The 16,015-nt window shown below is 36.2% G+C and overlaps 2 protein-coding genes across 2 annotated transcripts; one reads left to right on the top strand and one right to left on the bottom strand.

The window, feature by feature from the left end:
- Positions 1 to 37: 37 nt before the first annotated feature.
- Positions 38 to 8,418, bottom strand: SMCO3 (single-pass membrane protein with coiled-coil domains 3). Its single transcript, XM_060165384.1, has 2 exons — positions 8,350 to 8,418; positions 38 to 1,520 (listed from the first exon to the last, which is right to left on the bottom strand). The coding sequence occupies exon 2, from the start codon at positions 1,502 to 1,504 to the stop codon at positions 827 to 829; it is 678 nt and encodes a 225-aa protein (XP_060021367.1). The 5' UTR covers positions 1,505 to 1,520; positions 8,350 to 8,418; the 3' UTR covers positions 38 to 826.
- A 3,822-nt stretch (positions 8,419 to 12,240) lies between these two features.
- On the top strand, positions 12,241 to 12,972 carry C11H12orf60 (chromosome 11 C12orf60 homolog). Its single transcript, XM_060167079.1, is given in 1 exon segment — positions 12,241 to 12,972. A coding segment is annotated over 1 exon segment (732 nt).
- The last annotated feature ends 3,043 nt before the right edge of the window (positions 12,973 to 16,015 follow it).

Raw genomic sequence — 16,015 nt, 5'->3', positions numbered from 1 at the left:
TTCTTAAAACAGTAAGTAGCAGTTTCTTCTCCTGCATACTAAATTCATTTATATACCTGGGCTTTGCTTGTTTGCTTGTTTTGAAAATGTTCCAAAGTGTTCAGACATTCACTTGAGGGATATTTAATCATCACATCACAGTTGGTCAGGGTTGATTGCAACTATAGAAACAACTTTTATCTTTTATAGTTTTAACTTTTCCCTCTTTAAAGTTCCATCCAGATTACAGTGTGTAATTAGTAGAAGTTTACAGAACGATTGCCTCCTTTCATCGTTGACATAAATTGCTACAAACCATATTTCAGTCTCTTCCAACTTACAGAAAATTGGATTTAAACTGATGGTCAAAATTACGGTAGTATTTCTATTCCATTGGAAGGCTTAGTGTTTGCATGTGGGCAGAAGTTACTAAGTATGTCCCTTAGAACTAAATGATGTCTGAGCTGGTGGTAGAAGTGAAAGTCTGTGCATTCAATGCAAATTTGAAGGATTTTGACTGGGAATTAGAAAAGGAAAAGGTAACCCCTACACCTGCTGCTCTACAATAGCATTCACCCTAATGTTGATCTGTAGAGCACAGTGAGAAGACATACCAGGATGTAATCTTTTACTCACAGGGTCTAGCACCAACTGATCCAGACATTCATCGTTGATAGAAGACTCTCTAGAGTCATCTAGTTTTAGCATCTTTGAGTCCTCTTTCTGAGTTGTTTATGGTATTTATGTCTATTTGGAAGCTTATGGAAAATAAGCCTAATCAAAGAAGCAAAACACTATTATTGGGAAAGAAGCAGAAAAATATTCCAGTGGCAAATAAAGTAACTGTTTATTTCATTTGTTGTTTCACTGTGTTGGTGACCTCAATAATGGCATGATGATATTTTTCTGAGGCTGACTTGAATTCCACCAGATGCTTCTCATAACTTTTGATGGCTTCTTGAAGCTGTGTTTTCTCCACTGCTCCCAGGATGGCACGGAAGATCATATCTATGCCAAGGCCAAGAACAGCAACTCCTATGCTACCAAGGAGAGAAGCACCAATTTGAGCTAACACAGTGACCAACTTGTTAATTATGCCAGTTGTGATGTTTGAGCCCACGAGTTTAACAGCCACTGCACTGGCAGCAGAAGTAGCTTCTCCCAGGATGACTGAAATAACCTTTTGTACTATTGCAATTTTCTCGGTTTCTTTTTCCTTAATATCCTGAAGTTTTCTATAAAGGGTTGGCTCTAGTTTATCTTTTAGTGCTTCATCAACCTTTTGCAATTCTTTTTGGATTTTCATCATGGCTTGGATGATGATATCACAGTTTTCTTTGATGGTCGCATCTCTTTTCATTTCAATGGAGGCCAGCCTGCACCCTAAGTGCGTATTTAAAACCCCAATCAGCTTATTGGTGGCATGGAAGCTGTCAGATAAGCAGTCAAGGAGCTCCTGGTGAAGACGATTTACTTCTTGTCGCCTTTTTGGGTTATCTGGGTAGAGGAAGTCACTTTGAGCCATATTTCAAATATGATCTCTGAAAAATACAATAGTAAATCTTTACTAGAAATCTTGAAAAATATCTGCTGGATGTATAGATTTGACCAGGAAATCTTTTACTTTATGAATAGCAAAGTAGTATGCTATCTAAGGAATTTCTCAGAAAACAAGTTGTTCAAAACAAGTTTTTGAAACTTGGAGTCAGTGTATGAATATATGGGTGACATAATGCAACTTGTTGCTGCATTAATTATGGCATTAGATCTTGTGGAGGGGGGGAGATCCTAGATAGGAAAGATTTGTGTTTATCTAGCATCTGATTATTAATAAATGTGATTATTTCCAAGTAATATTTAATAACATATTTGAAATGATTAGCTCTTGATTACCAGTGACCCTTAATTTCCTCAAACTCTAGTCACCACATTGAATACCCCAACCAGACTGATTTTTCTAATATTTGGAATTAAATTAGTAGGATCAGAAGAATATTAAGATCTCTGAGTTTACAGGGCAATAATTGCTAATTTTGTTTGTATACTCTGTTATCTTAATTTACAATATTCAAAACACTCTTTATGTCTTTACAGGTCAATTATTTGCTCTCCAAACCTAAGAGGCATCCAAAGGCAACACATATAACTTTAGACTGTTTACCAAAATATCCTCGTGATAACAGTTTATTTTCAAGGTTCCTTAGATTAAAATCTCACTTGGAGAGACAGTGGGCATCATGGAAGGGACAGGGCAGTTCTGACTATCTCTCTGGTTCTCCATTGGCAAAGCTTATAAATTAAATTATTTAGAATTGTCTATATTACACTTGACCATTATTCAGATACGCTAGAGTTAGTCTCAGAAAGAAGATAATGTCATTTCACAAAGGTATTAGGGAATAAGTAGCAAGAGTACATCACAGAATGAATAAAATAAACCTGGTGTTTGTAGCCTGCTTGTGTCTGTACTTTGGGCTCAGAGAAAGAAGGAATAAGCAACACCCTTCTGAGTGAATTTGGGTGAGAGTTTGAAGCTAGTGAGAACAATGTTCCTCAGTATGCACACCTGGAATAGGCTTACTATGTGCCTGACACTTGAATATTTCATTTGAATTCTTGGGAGAAAAGAAGGAGAAAATGGAGTCCTTTATACCTGTGTGGGATCTGGCTCCTCCTCTCTTTGTGTAAACAACATGCTAATTAATCTGGGCCCTATCTTTCTAGGACCACTGTTCTTAGCCTAGATGTTGGGAATCTCAGAAGCATGGGGGGAAGGAATGAAGATGTTTTCTCTCAAGAAAGTAAACATGAACATAACCTATCCTCCAAGTTATAAAGATACAGTTTGGAAATGGAAAGGGGAAAAATTTTGGAAATGGATTAGGAACATAATAATTTTTGCTCTTAATTTTAGGAAAATGCACTAGTACCCCTGGTGGAATAAATTGTATCAATGGTCAGAAATTCATTTTTATCTTTGATTTAGATACAGTACACACACACACACACACACACACACACACACACACACATGTGACAGATACAAATGTCCACAAATTAGAATATATCTCAATTCCATTTAAAGAAATTGTTTGTTAAAGGACTATTTAATATTCCACAAACTCACCATTGGGTTGCAAACTGCAATTTGATAACCACAAATTGGGACTTTGATTTTCGCTTTTTTCTCCTAGAAATTTTACGTTAAACTGTTTTCTTTTTTGGTTCCTAGTTTTCAGATCTTATCATGAAGTGAAAACTCCAGTTTCTGACTTTGAATTTAGAAGATCACCAACTACATACCCATCCAGATATTTAGGTGAGAGGAGTCTTTCTTACCCTGAAAAAGTGGGAAATTTCTCTAAAAGCTGTCATATGCTGTTATCTGAAGGCATGGCTTTTAGAAAAGATGTGTGGTTCTATTTACCTTAGGATAAACACATGGAGAGATGAACCTTCCTCCTTGATGGGAGGTTGAATGTTTCCAAGTGGTCACTTCCTTCCTAATTAATTCATTGTTTTAACACAACTTGACAAATTAATCATAAAATACATCTGAAAGACTAAATAGGTGAGACTACTTACTTTTTTCAGGATAAGTAATGTTGGGACTTTTTCCTCCTCAAACATTAAAACAGTATAAAAACACAATATTAACAAGTATTGTATAGGTGCAAGAGTAGGTGGAGTCATGGAACAAAATAGTCCCCACAGAAGACCCTTCTGTACATTTGACTTAACATATAATAAATGTAGAATCTCAAATCAATAGCAATCAGTATTCCATAAATGATCCTGACATAATGGGCTAGCTTGTGGGGGATTAAACATTAATTTAAAAATATCAGTGTAACATATGTAAAAAAGATCAAATGATAAAATAGCTAGAAGAAAACATAATTTTCAAATGTATATGGAGGACTTTATAAGCTTAAAACCAATGGGAAAAAGTCACACAAAAATTTGACTAACAAAGATGACCACGTAAGAAGGACTGAAAGCAAACTGGTTAAAATACAGGAAATATTAAAAAGTATTGGTTTCTAACTAGTCTTGTTATTAATACAGAAAACAGTCAGGTAAACATGCAAACAACTCTGAACAGACAGTAAAAGAAGAAATAGTAGTAATTAATTGATGAAAAGTTTCAGTCTTACCAGAAATCAGATACAGTACTTTTTCAGCTACAAAAGTAGTATTTTCTTTCCTTTACATACTCAAGCCCTTGCACATGCTCTTTTATACCCTTCTTCCTAGGTTGCAGATATCCATAATTTTGTGCCAATAACAAGTCTGAGTAAGAGATATCATGATGTGCTCAGAAGTATTTTTCACATCTAACGAAAAAAGACTTATTTTTCTGAGTCAGGCTTACCTCCTTTTTTTTCTTCCTTGGGGAAGGGGACTGAGGGTTCCTTATGCAAAGAGATCTTCAGCAGCCCTGCCACCATACCTGCCCCAGTACTGAATACAGTTTAAAATTACTTCCATCTCAACAGTGAGATAAATGCTAGAGAATTAGGTGGAAGAGAGGTGGGGTTTGAAGGTGAAACCAATTAATTATGTTTGGGACAAGTGAAATTTGAAGAGCCCGATGAAGGAAGTAATTTAATAATTCAATAGCAATTTGCCTAATGGAAAGTAGTACTTCACTATTTATTATAAGGTAGTATGCTAGGCTCTGTAGAGCATACAGAAATGAAAGAGACATGGTCCCTGCTTTCGTGAAATTTCTAATCTAGTTAGGAAGTTAAGACAGATTTAAAACTACAACGTCAAGTTGAAAGCACTATGTCATACAAAATTATAGATAGAGGTGGTACTTGCCTTGTGCAAATTCAAATTTTAAAGAACTCACTTTGAAGTAAGACAGAGAAAGACAAATATCGTGTGATATCACTTATATGTGGAATCTAAAAAAATGGTACAAATGAACTTAGTTACAAAACAGAAGTAGAGCCACAGATGTAGAAAACAATCTTATGGTTACCAGGGGAAAGTGGGGGATGGGGGGAGGGATAAACTGGGAGATTGGGATGGACATATATACACTACTATATATAAAATAGATAACTAATAAGCATCTACTGTATAGTACAGGGAACTCTGCTCAATACTCTGTAATAACCTGTATGGATAAAGAATCTAAAAAAGACTGGATATATGTATACATATAATCAATTCACTTTGCTGTACAGCAGAAACTAACACAACATTGTAAATCAACCGGACTCCAATAAAAATTAAGAAAACTAAAAACAAAACAAAAGAACTCATACTTTAATAATATTTACACTGGGGCCATGTGGAGACAGTCTGCCATCTAGGGAGGGTTAACAATTTGTACCTTTCCAATTGACATTCTTAAATATGTGCTTGATACTTAGAGGAGAGGTTATACACCGCATGAAAAATCTTAGTTGGCAATGTGCAGCATTTCAGCTATTGCCCGTGACAATTTAGTTCTGATGCTCGAATTGCTTACTTGTCTCAGCAAAACAAAAAAGGTCTGCAATTAGTTCTTAAAGATCACAGTTGTTACTTAGGCATGCCTCAAGTGATGTCTTACCAGTGATATACAGTACTGTAGCTGAGAGGAGTTCTGGGCTATACACTGTCCTCTGTCTTACTGCATTTTCAGGGCAGATCTTTTAAATATTAACTTGAAAGTTCAATCTTTTAAAATCATTTTAAAGTCATTTTAAAAAATGACTTTTAAGATGGGCATCAGCAGGTAGCTAAGTGGTGTACTTAATCCAGCTCTGATCACCTGCATCTTTTGTATGGCAGTTGTGAACTTTTACACTATTTGTTATAACACGATAGTGCTCCCTGTTAGTGATGGGCAGTTACCATCCACTTCTGTACCGCCGAATTTGTGTGGCTATTTGAGCATTTTATTGTAGTGGTTCATGAAATAAGTTTTAAAGAGCCCTGGGGCAGCCTGACGGGGAATTGCTAGCCAGCAGGTGGAGTGCTTGGTCTCTGGCACGCCAGTTTCACCCCAGCCTTTGCTGAAGCAGCTATGCTTTCTTTGCTGCTCTATCTGGGCTGTGGGTGGAAAAAGTTTGTGTGATAAGCGAGTTCTTTTGCTAAAATAAAGTTAGGCTATCACATGTATTTTGGCTTGTTATTTTATTTAAAAAAAGGAAGTAAACAAATCTGGAAGCACTGATACTTGATCTGCTCATCCTAGGAACTTGGAATGAAAACAAAGACTAGCTTCAGATGGATTCTTATTGGACCTAACTCATCAATATTGTTGAAATAAGAAGTAAACGCTCATGATTAAAGAGCATATAAGAAATGGGAGAAATATACTGACGATTGTATCTGAAAGTTAAAGTTTATTTAATGATACTATACAGTTCTTTTAGTTTTTCAGGAAAGGAACCACCTTGCAAAATAAAAATGTATTGATCATCACATATGTAAATAAAAATTTCTCAGGATACTTTTGTGAATAACAGTACTGCATCGACTCTCAAGTGCTATAGGAATTTAAAGAGAAAATTTAATATGGAGGTCATTAGAGGAAGATTCATGGAGGAAGTGACAGGTGATTGTGCATTGATAGACGGTAGAATTATAACATGATGAAATTAAAAGATTTGATAAAACAAAGTATTTTAAAATAAAAAGTTTATAGCAATGATATATAAACACTTTAATATGTAGGAGGAAAGACACCTATAAACCTACCATCTTGTTTTTCTTTTATTATTCCTTTCCAAAGTTTATTTAAATGCATAAGTATTTTTACCAAGTTGTAATAATAAGAAATAAAATTTCATCTTATATTAACTTACTTAAACACTTCCCCTATTTCTAGTTTTATAATTATTTTATTGGTTATATAAAATATATTTATATTTTATAAAGTATTTCATATATCTTTACCATAATTTAACAAATTCTTAATTGTTTCACTGTCTTAATATAAGTATTTTAATACACATAGTTCTTTTTTCACTCTTCAATTATCTGGATTATTTCCTCAGGATAAATTTCCAGAGGAAATTCAGATTATATAAATATACAATTTATGTAATCAATAGGAATAAAAATTTATATTACTTTTGATATGTATTGCAAATGCATTCCAAAAACTTTTACACTGACATCAAAAATAAATTTTTACAGCAGGACACTGGGTGTGTTTCAAAGTCAAAGACAATTCTGTTAAATATTATTGGTTTGAGGAGCATAAGGTCAAACTGAAGAGCTCTTGCCATTGTGGAAATCCATCCTGAAAAAGTTAATGATGAAATGATACTGAGGTTTGCTTCCAAATAATCTAGAAGGCAGATTGGAGTAGCTTCATAGAGGTAATAAGATCAAACTTGTTTTGATAATTTTTGAAGCTGGGTTATGGGGGTGTGGGAGTTTATTATATTATTGTCTTTACTTCTGTGTATGTTTGAACTTTTCCCATAATAACAATTAAAAACAGAAAGAAAGAAAGAAAAAAAGAAAAACCATGACCCTGTCCAAGCTTCTGATGTTTGGTGATTAGTGCTCTCTAAGGTTTTACCTTTCTCCAATGTGTCTCTTGTCCTCACTACCCATATTTGGTCCAGCTATCCTGCAAGGTTCACTTATCTGGGAGTGTGGGTGTAGGGTATGGGTAAAGTCAGAAGCTTTTCAGGAGAAAATAACAGCTACTAACTAGTCCTGAGCTTCCTTCTTTAATTTAAATCAAAACCATGGCCTTTCATTAAAAAAAACAAGGTTGATCATGGTGTGATGACACTCTGATATAAAGTCTTTAAAAGAATATTTCTGACCAGAAAGCAGAATATCTAGATCATTCACCAGCATTTATCAAATGTTCACTTGAGAAACCTCTGCCATATGCCTTGAGTAGACAATGTTCCTTGCCCTCATGAAGATAACAGTCTATTTGGAGACACACAGCAAAGGCCCAGTGATATTTAAATGTAATATAACTTATGAAGGAGCATAAGTGCTATACATTAACTAGAATTAGATCACACATTCATATTTTCGCAGATACTGAATGCTTAAATTAATGTTAAAGACATAAAAGGAAATGTTACATTCCATGTAAACAACACACATTCACACGGGGTCATTTCATCCTTATTCTTTTCTAAAATTGATGTCTTTACTACTATATCATCCCCTCTGAGTTAATTATATAAGCTGTTATTTTTCTTCTTTCTTGGTGTCTTCAGAGACATAAATGATCACCAGGAACATGTCACGGGATCCGCTTAAAAAAAGTTGTTTTGTTGATTTATTATAGTTATGACTAGGATTCAAGCCTGACCTGTTACTGCAAACACCCTTTAATATGGAGAAACAGAGTATTATATCAATACTGATAGAAATACCCATATTGCTTACCTTGCTGTGTTTCTGAGTTCAGTGGTCCCAGCAGTTGTTGGGGAGTATTGCTGCAGTGCTTTTTCATCTGGTTTCAACTGGATGTTTCTAATGGAATGTGATGACTTACAGGCTTTGCTAGTCTCTGCTGGGTCCCTCTGCCTGTCTGGTTCATCGACTGTTTCTGCATGGTTTAGTTCTCAGAATTCTTTTATTTTCTATATTAATATAAAATTGATATATATTAAGTAATATTAATTATAAGTGATAATTATAATAATTATTATAATAATTATAAGTAATTAGTAGTGCAATGGTAAAACATTAAAATTTTTGTTCTTTAATGGACTTTTTTGTTGTTGAAAAGTGCTATCCAACTGAGCTAATTCAATTCAGTAGACAAGATGCCTCTTTGATTGAAGCTGTCAGATTTTGGGTTCCCATCATGTCAACTTTTCCAGATATTAAACTTCCTTTAGCTTCTGTTGCATTTTGTACCTGTTGCTGATTGATCTAAGTTCTCAAGAGATATAGATACAGATATTTTCAGCCAAATGTGTTTTTTTTGTGTGTGCTCTTCTTTCCTGGCTGGAAGTTCTGCTCTTTATCACTATCTCTCTTGTCATCTTGGTTAATTGTCTTGACAATATAAAAACCTTAAAGATCAATTTGACTCCTTTCCCTTAAAGCTTAGATCAGAGTCTCCCATGCTTCTTTCTCTAGATTCTGTCCTAATCCCCACTGATTCCTCTGCAGCAAAGACACATCAGAAGCAAGAAAATCACTCAGCCTCTAGTGATTTGTAATTTACTAGTTTGTAATTTATGGATTGGCATAAAAGGACTATGAGATAATAAATGTAAAATACTTGGCACAGTGCCTGTTTTATGGCAAAAACTTACTAAATGATAGCTATTCTTATGTTAACAAGAAAAATTCCTGTTGTTATTGAGTGGGTAGAGGATTGGGAACCAAGATGCCAGCTAGGAGACTTGGATTGTACAATCTAAAGGTGCTGCGCTATAGTTCTAAAGAAGGACCAAGTGGGGTGTAGTAGATTGCTTTTGTCCCTCTGGATCATTTTGCATTTGACATAGCCTAGGGACCCACCATGTAGGAACATGGGAAAAAAGTATTGTGGCCAGTGTAGCCGAAGTATGTATGTATGGATAAGTAGGATTTCAATAGATGTGTAAGGAGGTGGGGTATGAAGGAGATGATACAGGTGAAGGGAAAACTGTGAACAAAAAACTGTGGAGCATTTTCAGGGAACAAAATTAACCCACTATGCTGGTGGCACAGAGTATATGTGGGAGCAGTGAAGGGAAGGCAAGTAGTGGAAGACTGAGAGCAGTTTGTTGATGGCCTTAGATGCCATGCTAGGAAATTGTATTTTATTCTCTAGGCAATACTGAACCATCGAAGATTTTTGGTTATGGGATAATATTAGGAGGTTTGGATTTCAGGAAAGTCAGTTTATACAAACTGGGTTAGTGGGTATGGACAATAAAACATGGGTTACCAACTCCAATGCCTATAGTAACTGGACAAGATATGTAAGTAATTGAAACACTTAGTGTAAGACAATAGGGTGTAGAGGTGAATGTCTAGTCTAAAGGGGACAACCTCAGCTCTAGGAAATTTCTCCAGCTCAGAAAAAGGACTTAGTGCTGCCAGTTAATTTCATTTTTTCAATAATCAGTAGAAATTCAGATTTCTATGTTTCAATTTTTAAATTTGCAACTGATAAAAATTTTGAGAATACACTGTGGTAGGTCAAACAAAGCATATCTGCTGGTTAGATTTCGCCTGTGGATTGCCAGTTTGTGACCCCTTGACAAAAATATTGAGATAAAATGTGAGACCATTAAAGTTGTCTAGATGAGAGTTAACTGGAATAGTAGTTATGGGAATGGAAGGGAGGGGATGGATTGAAATAAGTTCAAAGGGAGTTAACAAATTTTAGGGACTGATTTAATATGGGGAAGAGAAAAGGAAAAGGGATTTGAGCCTCAATAATGAGGCAAAGATTAAGAGGAGAAAGTGTTTTCTGAGGAGGTGAGAGCAGTTTTGGATAATTGTATGGCATATACTGGTGCAGTCACTATGTGGAGATGACCAGTAGGTAGTTGGAAATGTAGATCTGGAGATCGGGAGAATTGCTGAACCTACGCCATGAAGTTTAGGAGTCATCTGCATACAGATGGCATTTGTAGTTATGGGATCTTGAAGGGAGAAAGCGTACAATATAATGGGGGCCAAAAACACAGCCTTGCGGTGCTTAGGAGACTGGAAAGGCATTGGTGGTATAAGGAAGAGAAACCTATAAAATAAATATATGCTTAGAGAGGATATAGAAGCACCAGAGTTATACAGCATCATGGAGCCCTCAAGAGGAAAAAATCTTGAAGTAGGAAGAGGTATTCAGCAATTTTAATAATGCAGAGAACTCAAGATGGTTAAGGCCTGGAAATAGGCCAAGAGATTTGATAATTAGAACTTATTGATGCCCTACAGGAAAATAGTGAGGGATAGAATAAATTACAATGACGTAAAGAATCTCTCTCTTGAGAAATTTGAGAATTAAAGGAAGGAGTGAGATGGAATCATTACTTGAAGAGAAATCAGAGTCAAATTTTTTTAAAACTGAATAGGGCAGTTGTTTTTGTTTTTGTTTTTTTGCTGCGCCATGTGGCTTGCAGGATCTCAATTCCCTGACCAGGGATTGAACACAGGCCACAGCAGTGAAAGCCTGGAATCCTAACCAACTGAATAGGGAACTGAGTATGTACATAATTAAAGGAGAAGGAAAAATAAAGAAGGAGTGATGGAGGATGCAAGATGTATTAGTCAGCTTGGGCTGCCATAACAAAATACCATAGACTGGGGGCTTGGACAACAGAAGTTTTATTTTCTCACAGCTCTGGAGTCTGGGAAATATAAGATCAAAGTACCAGCCCATTCAGTTTTTGGTGAGGGCTCTCTTCCTGATTTGCAGGCAGTCACCTTCTTGCTGCATCCTCACAAGGTGGAGAGAGTGAGGGAGGGAGCTCTCTGGTGTCTCCTCTTACAAGGACACTAATCCTATCGTACCAGAGCCCTGCCCTTATTACTTCATTAACCTTAATTACCTCCTAAAGGACCTGTCTCCAATTACAGTCATACTGGAAATCAGGGTGTCAACACATGAATTTTGGGAGGACTTCAGTTCACGGCACAAGAGAAAAGGGGAGATGATTGATAGAGCAGAATTCTAGAGGAAATACCAAAAGAGGATTGTGAACATTGGTTAGAGACATTAACATTTTTCTCTATTGCAGAAGAAGACGAGTTGTAATGAAAGTACAGAAATGACAGGACAGACATTGGGAGTTTGTATTAGATGGCCTTGATCTTCTTTGGAATATTGCATTCTCTACCTCCTCAGTCTGCTGTTATCCACCTTTCAGAGATACTTGATAGTTTATATATTCTGTCCGGAATTTTTTGTTGTCATCAGTAGGAAAGATTGAATGGAGTGTGCTTGCTCTATCTTAACTGAAACCAGAGCCCCTCTATGTAATTTTTAATATTTTATCCAATCTTTTTCACTAGATTGGATGGGTATTGAGGGTAATACCTGTGAATACTGTCATTCCATATGTCAGCATATCCAATTCAGGATCTAGCATGCAATATTTGATATGTGGTTTAAATTTAATGAAACCCCCTGATTCTACTCTGTTTAAATTATTTTTTATTAAAGCACAAGATCATTTCTGTTTTGAAGCTTGTATAGCTTTCCAACTTTTGATACGAGTTATTCTCATGTTCAGATTATACTTTCAGTCTCTTTATGGTTGCCAAATATACTTTTAGTTTTCATTTGGATTACTACTTGTTTTACAGTGCTGAAACATTTCTTCTGAAGAAATGTCTTCAGGGTCAGAAAACGATAAAGAGAGGCTCGTTCAAGCTGCCAAAACGTTCTTCTTTCACATGCACGATCTTGCTTCCTTCACAAATGCACTCACCGAATTGTTTAACAGCAGTATGAACACTCAGATCTTCTTGATGGCTGTGAAAGAAGATGGTAATGTTAAGGATGTCTTTGAACAGATGCTCAAAACTTTTAAGGAGATGCAATCTGCAGTGGTGGCAAAGCAGGACAGAATGCAAAGTGAACCTTTATGTTCCAAGATTGCAACAGCTATGTGCTCTATGCTTGAGAAGAGTAGCAGTGTAAAGGAGTTGCAACAGTCAGCCAAAGGAATGTTCAAAAATGTCCATACACCGGTCATTGCCTCTGTGCTGAATAATGGTAACATCCCTGAGAGTTTGGAACCTTCTCTTTCACTCTTGATGAAATATCCAATCATGAATCTTCAGTAAAGTGACGTCTATAGAAAAGACACCAAAGAGCAATCAGATGATACCACATCTGAGAAAAGCCCAAGTCCTGGTCCATCCAAAGCCACTACAATAGACACCTTGAAAAAGTTGCAGGATGCACTAAACACTGAGAATGCCAAGGATACCATCGAGTCAGCTGCAGATCAGATGGAGCAAATTGTCAAAACCATGAGACCAATCTTAGAGATCCTCCAAAAAGCCATAAAAACTATGGAAACCAAGGTTTCTGTGTTTAAGAAATCCAAGGACTAGTAGGAGTGCAACAGTAGTGCTCATTTCTGTCAGAAAACCAATTCAAATCCTGCGAGCTTTTATAGTACTTTCTAAGACCTTGGATGCCAGACATGTGGTCTGTTGGGACATGAGTTTGAAGAATAGTCACCTGGCAAACCATGTTCCTCAAGTTTTGCTTTATTCAAATAAAAATAAATAGTCAAAGAAACCCTGCTTGAAATGGCAGTTACTGAAAAGAATATATTGTTCAAAAAAATCAAATATGGTATTATATTTGAGGATGTTTCTAAACATTGTATTTCATCTTAAAGCATAATTGAAATAACCCTCAACTAATTCCCACTCTTAGTAATTCTATTTCTAGTTCCTACAGTGCGAGTTCCAGGTAAATGTATACACTATCACTAAATAATCTGGTTCAGGCCTAGGAAACAAAACTTTTGCATTTTTGTCACTCATATACCAATTTCTGTACACTTCAGTGGCTTGCCTATCATAAGCCATCACTAAATACTTTTGATGTGATTTATCCAGAAGTACATAAGAATAATGATGAGGAGTAATAGCATTTTCTTGCCTATGTGAATAAGACCAGAGCAAATGAGTTATTCTTTGTCTCCTACTGAAGTCTTATGATTAGGAGATAATAGAGGTTGGAAAATGGAAGTGCTCTAACATTTTACACGAAAAAAGACCTAGTGCTTGTTACTTGACCGTAATAGAAGTAGGATTTCTGAGATGTGCTTGTATTGGGGAAAAAAGTTAGACAAATCCATTTGCCTACCAAAAAGTCTTGAGCTCTCATGAACTGCAAATGAGTGTATGCTCTCAAGATTGCCATATTTCAAAAACAAACAACCCAATCAAAAAATGTGCAGAAGACCTAAATAGACATTTCTCCAAAGAAGATATACAGATGGCCAAGAGGTACATGATAAGTTGCTCAACATCACTAATTATTAGAGAAATGCAAATCAAAACTACAATGAGGTATCACCTCACACTGGTCAGAATGGCCATCTTAAAAAACCTACAAACAATAAATGCTGGAGAGGGTGTGGAGAAAAGAGAACCCTCTTACACTGTTGATGGGAATGTAAATTGATACAGCCACTGGGCAGAACAGTATGGCGGTTCCTTAAAAAACTAAAAATAGAACTACCATCTGACCCAGCAATCCCACTACTGGGCATATACCCTGAGAAAACCATAATTCAAAAAGACACAATGTTCATTGCAGCACTACTTACAATAGCCAGGATGTGGAAACAACCTAAGTGTCCATTAACAGATGAATGGATAAAGAAGTTGTGGTACATATATACAATGGAATATTACTCAGCCATCAAAAGGAACGAAATTGGGTCATTTGAAGAGATGTGATGGACCTAGAGTCTGTCATAGAGTGAAGTAAGAGAAAAACAAGTATCGTCTCATTAACGCTTGTATGTGAAATCTAGGAAATGGTACAAATGAACCTATTTGCAGGGCAGGAATAGAGACACAGACATAGAGAACAGATGGGTGGACACAGGAGGGAAGGGAAGAGTGGGATGAATTGGGAGATTAGGATTGACGTATATACACTACCATGTGTAAAATAGATAGCTAGTGGGAACCTGCTGTATAGCACAGGGAGCTCAGCTCGGTGCTCTGTGATGATCTAGATGGGTGGGATGGGGTGGGGAGGGAGGTCCAAGAGGGAGGGGATATATGTATACATATAGCTGATTCACTTCAGTGTACAGCAGAAACTAACACAACATTGTAAAGTGATTTTACTCCAGTTAAAAAAAAAGATTGCCATATTTCACATGATACCTAATAGAAACTTTCTTAAGAATAAGAAAGACAATAACTCTAGTTTTATTTTTTTCTTTTTAAGAAGTATGGAATTTACTACTTACTTTAAAAGCAGTTAACTCTAGTTCTCTATTGGAATCTTCCTTTCTGAGAATACCTAAGATTTTTCCTATTTAACCTTTTTTTTTTTTTTTTTTTTTTTTTTTTTTTTTTTTTTGCGGTACGCGGGCCTCTCACTGTTGTGGCCTCTCCCGCTGCGGAGCACAGGCTCCGGACGCGCAGGCTCAGCGGCCATGGCTCACGGGCCCAGCCACTCCGCGGCATGTAAGATCTTCCCGGACCGGGGCACGAACCCATGTCCCCTGCATCGGCAGGCGGACTCTCAACCACTGCGCCACCAGGGAAGCCCTAAACATTTTTTCGTTTAAAAATTTAAATCCTATTTTCTCTTTAAAAAAATGCTTGCTTCTTATCTAAATCTCAGAGGAGCTAAGTAGCCTGGACTTTCAGAATTCAAAGGTATGGAGCTAGCTCTCATCTTCACCCCATTTAGCCCAATTAGTAGGGTCTTTAGAGACCTAGCAATCCCCCATCACCCCACTTATCTTGTCTACTACCTGAAAGAAGAGTCAGAGAACATCCCCAGCTGTGAAGTTCGATGATTTATACTTCTTTTTAACTGTTTGCACATAATGGGGACTCAATATATCTTTGATATTTCCTTGGTAATTAGATTTTTTTTTTGCCTTTATCTCCACATACATACACTTGTTTTCCTAACAGATGTGCTTAAATTTGTGATGAAGGCTTAAAATCTAATTTGCCATAAAGTCCTCTGTGAATTAACATATGAGTTTAAATTCTAACTTTTGTAATATTTTAGAAGAAACCTGTGTGCAACACCCCATTACTGGCAGTAAATGAGACTCCACTAACATCTTTCATTAACTTTCCCTTTTGTTTCTTGGGTTTCTACATTGGTTTGGTCTTGAATGCTGATAAAAATCTCTAAAAAAATTTTTAAAATAATAAAATTGCTTGACATCAGGGAAAAAAAATCTCTAAGGAAATTTCACACCTTTAATATGCCTCTGGGTCTCAACACTTTCTCATTTGATGAATTTGTCCTTTGCTTTCTAACTCAAGAGTCTCTGATTTGTTCCTAATATTTAGGATCATTAAATTAAAAAATAAGGGAAAATCATTGTATTCATCATAACACTCCTTCAATTGTTTGAGACAGAAAATTTAATTCAAA

Source organism: Lagenorhynchus albirostris, chromosome 11 (assembly GCF_949774975.1).
Source record: "Lagenorhynchus albirostris chromosome 11, mLagAlb1.1, whole genome shotgun sequence".
In the NCBI taxonomy this organism is placed as follows: Eukaryota; Metazoa; Chordata; class Mammalia; order Artiodactyla; family Delphinidae; genus Lagenorhynchus; species Lagenorhynchus albirostris.
Note: the sequence above shows the minus strand (reverse complement) of the source record. Positions and strands in the feature narration are given on the sequence as shown.

Excerpts from the sequence above, each read along its gene's own strand:
- SMCO3 (XM_060165384.1), bottom strand. The coding sequence starts at position 1,504 with ATGGCTCAAAGTGACTTCCTCTACCCAGATAACCCAAAAAGGCGACAA.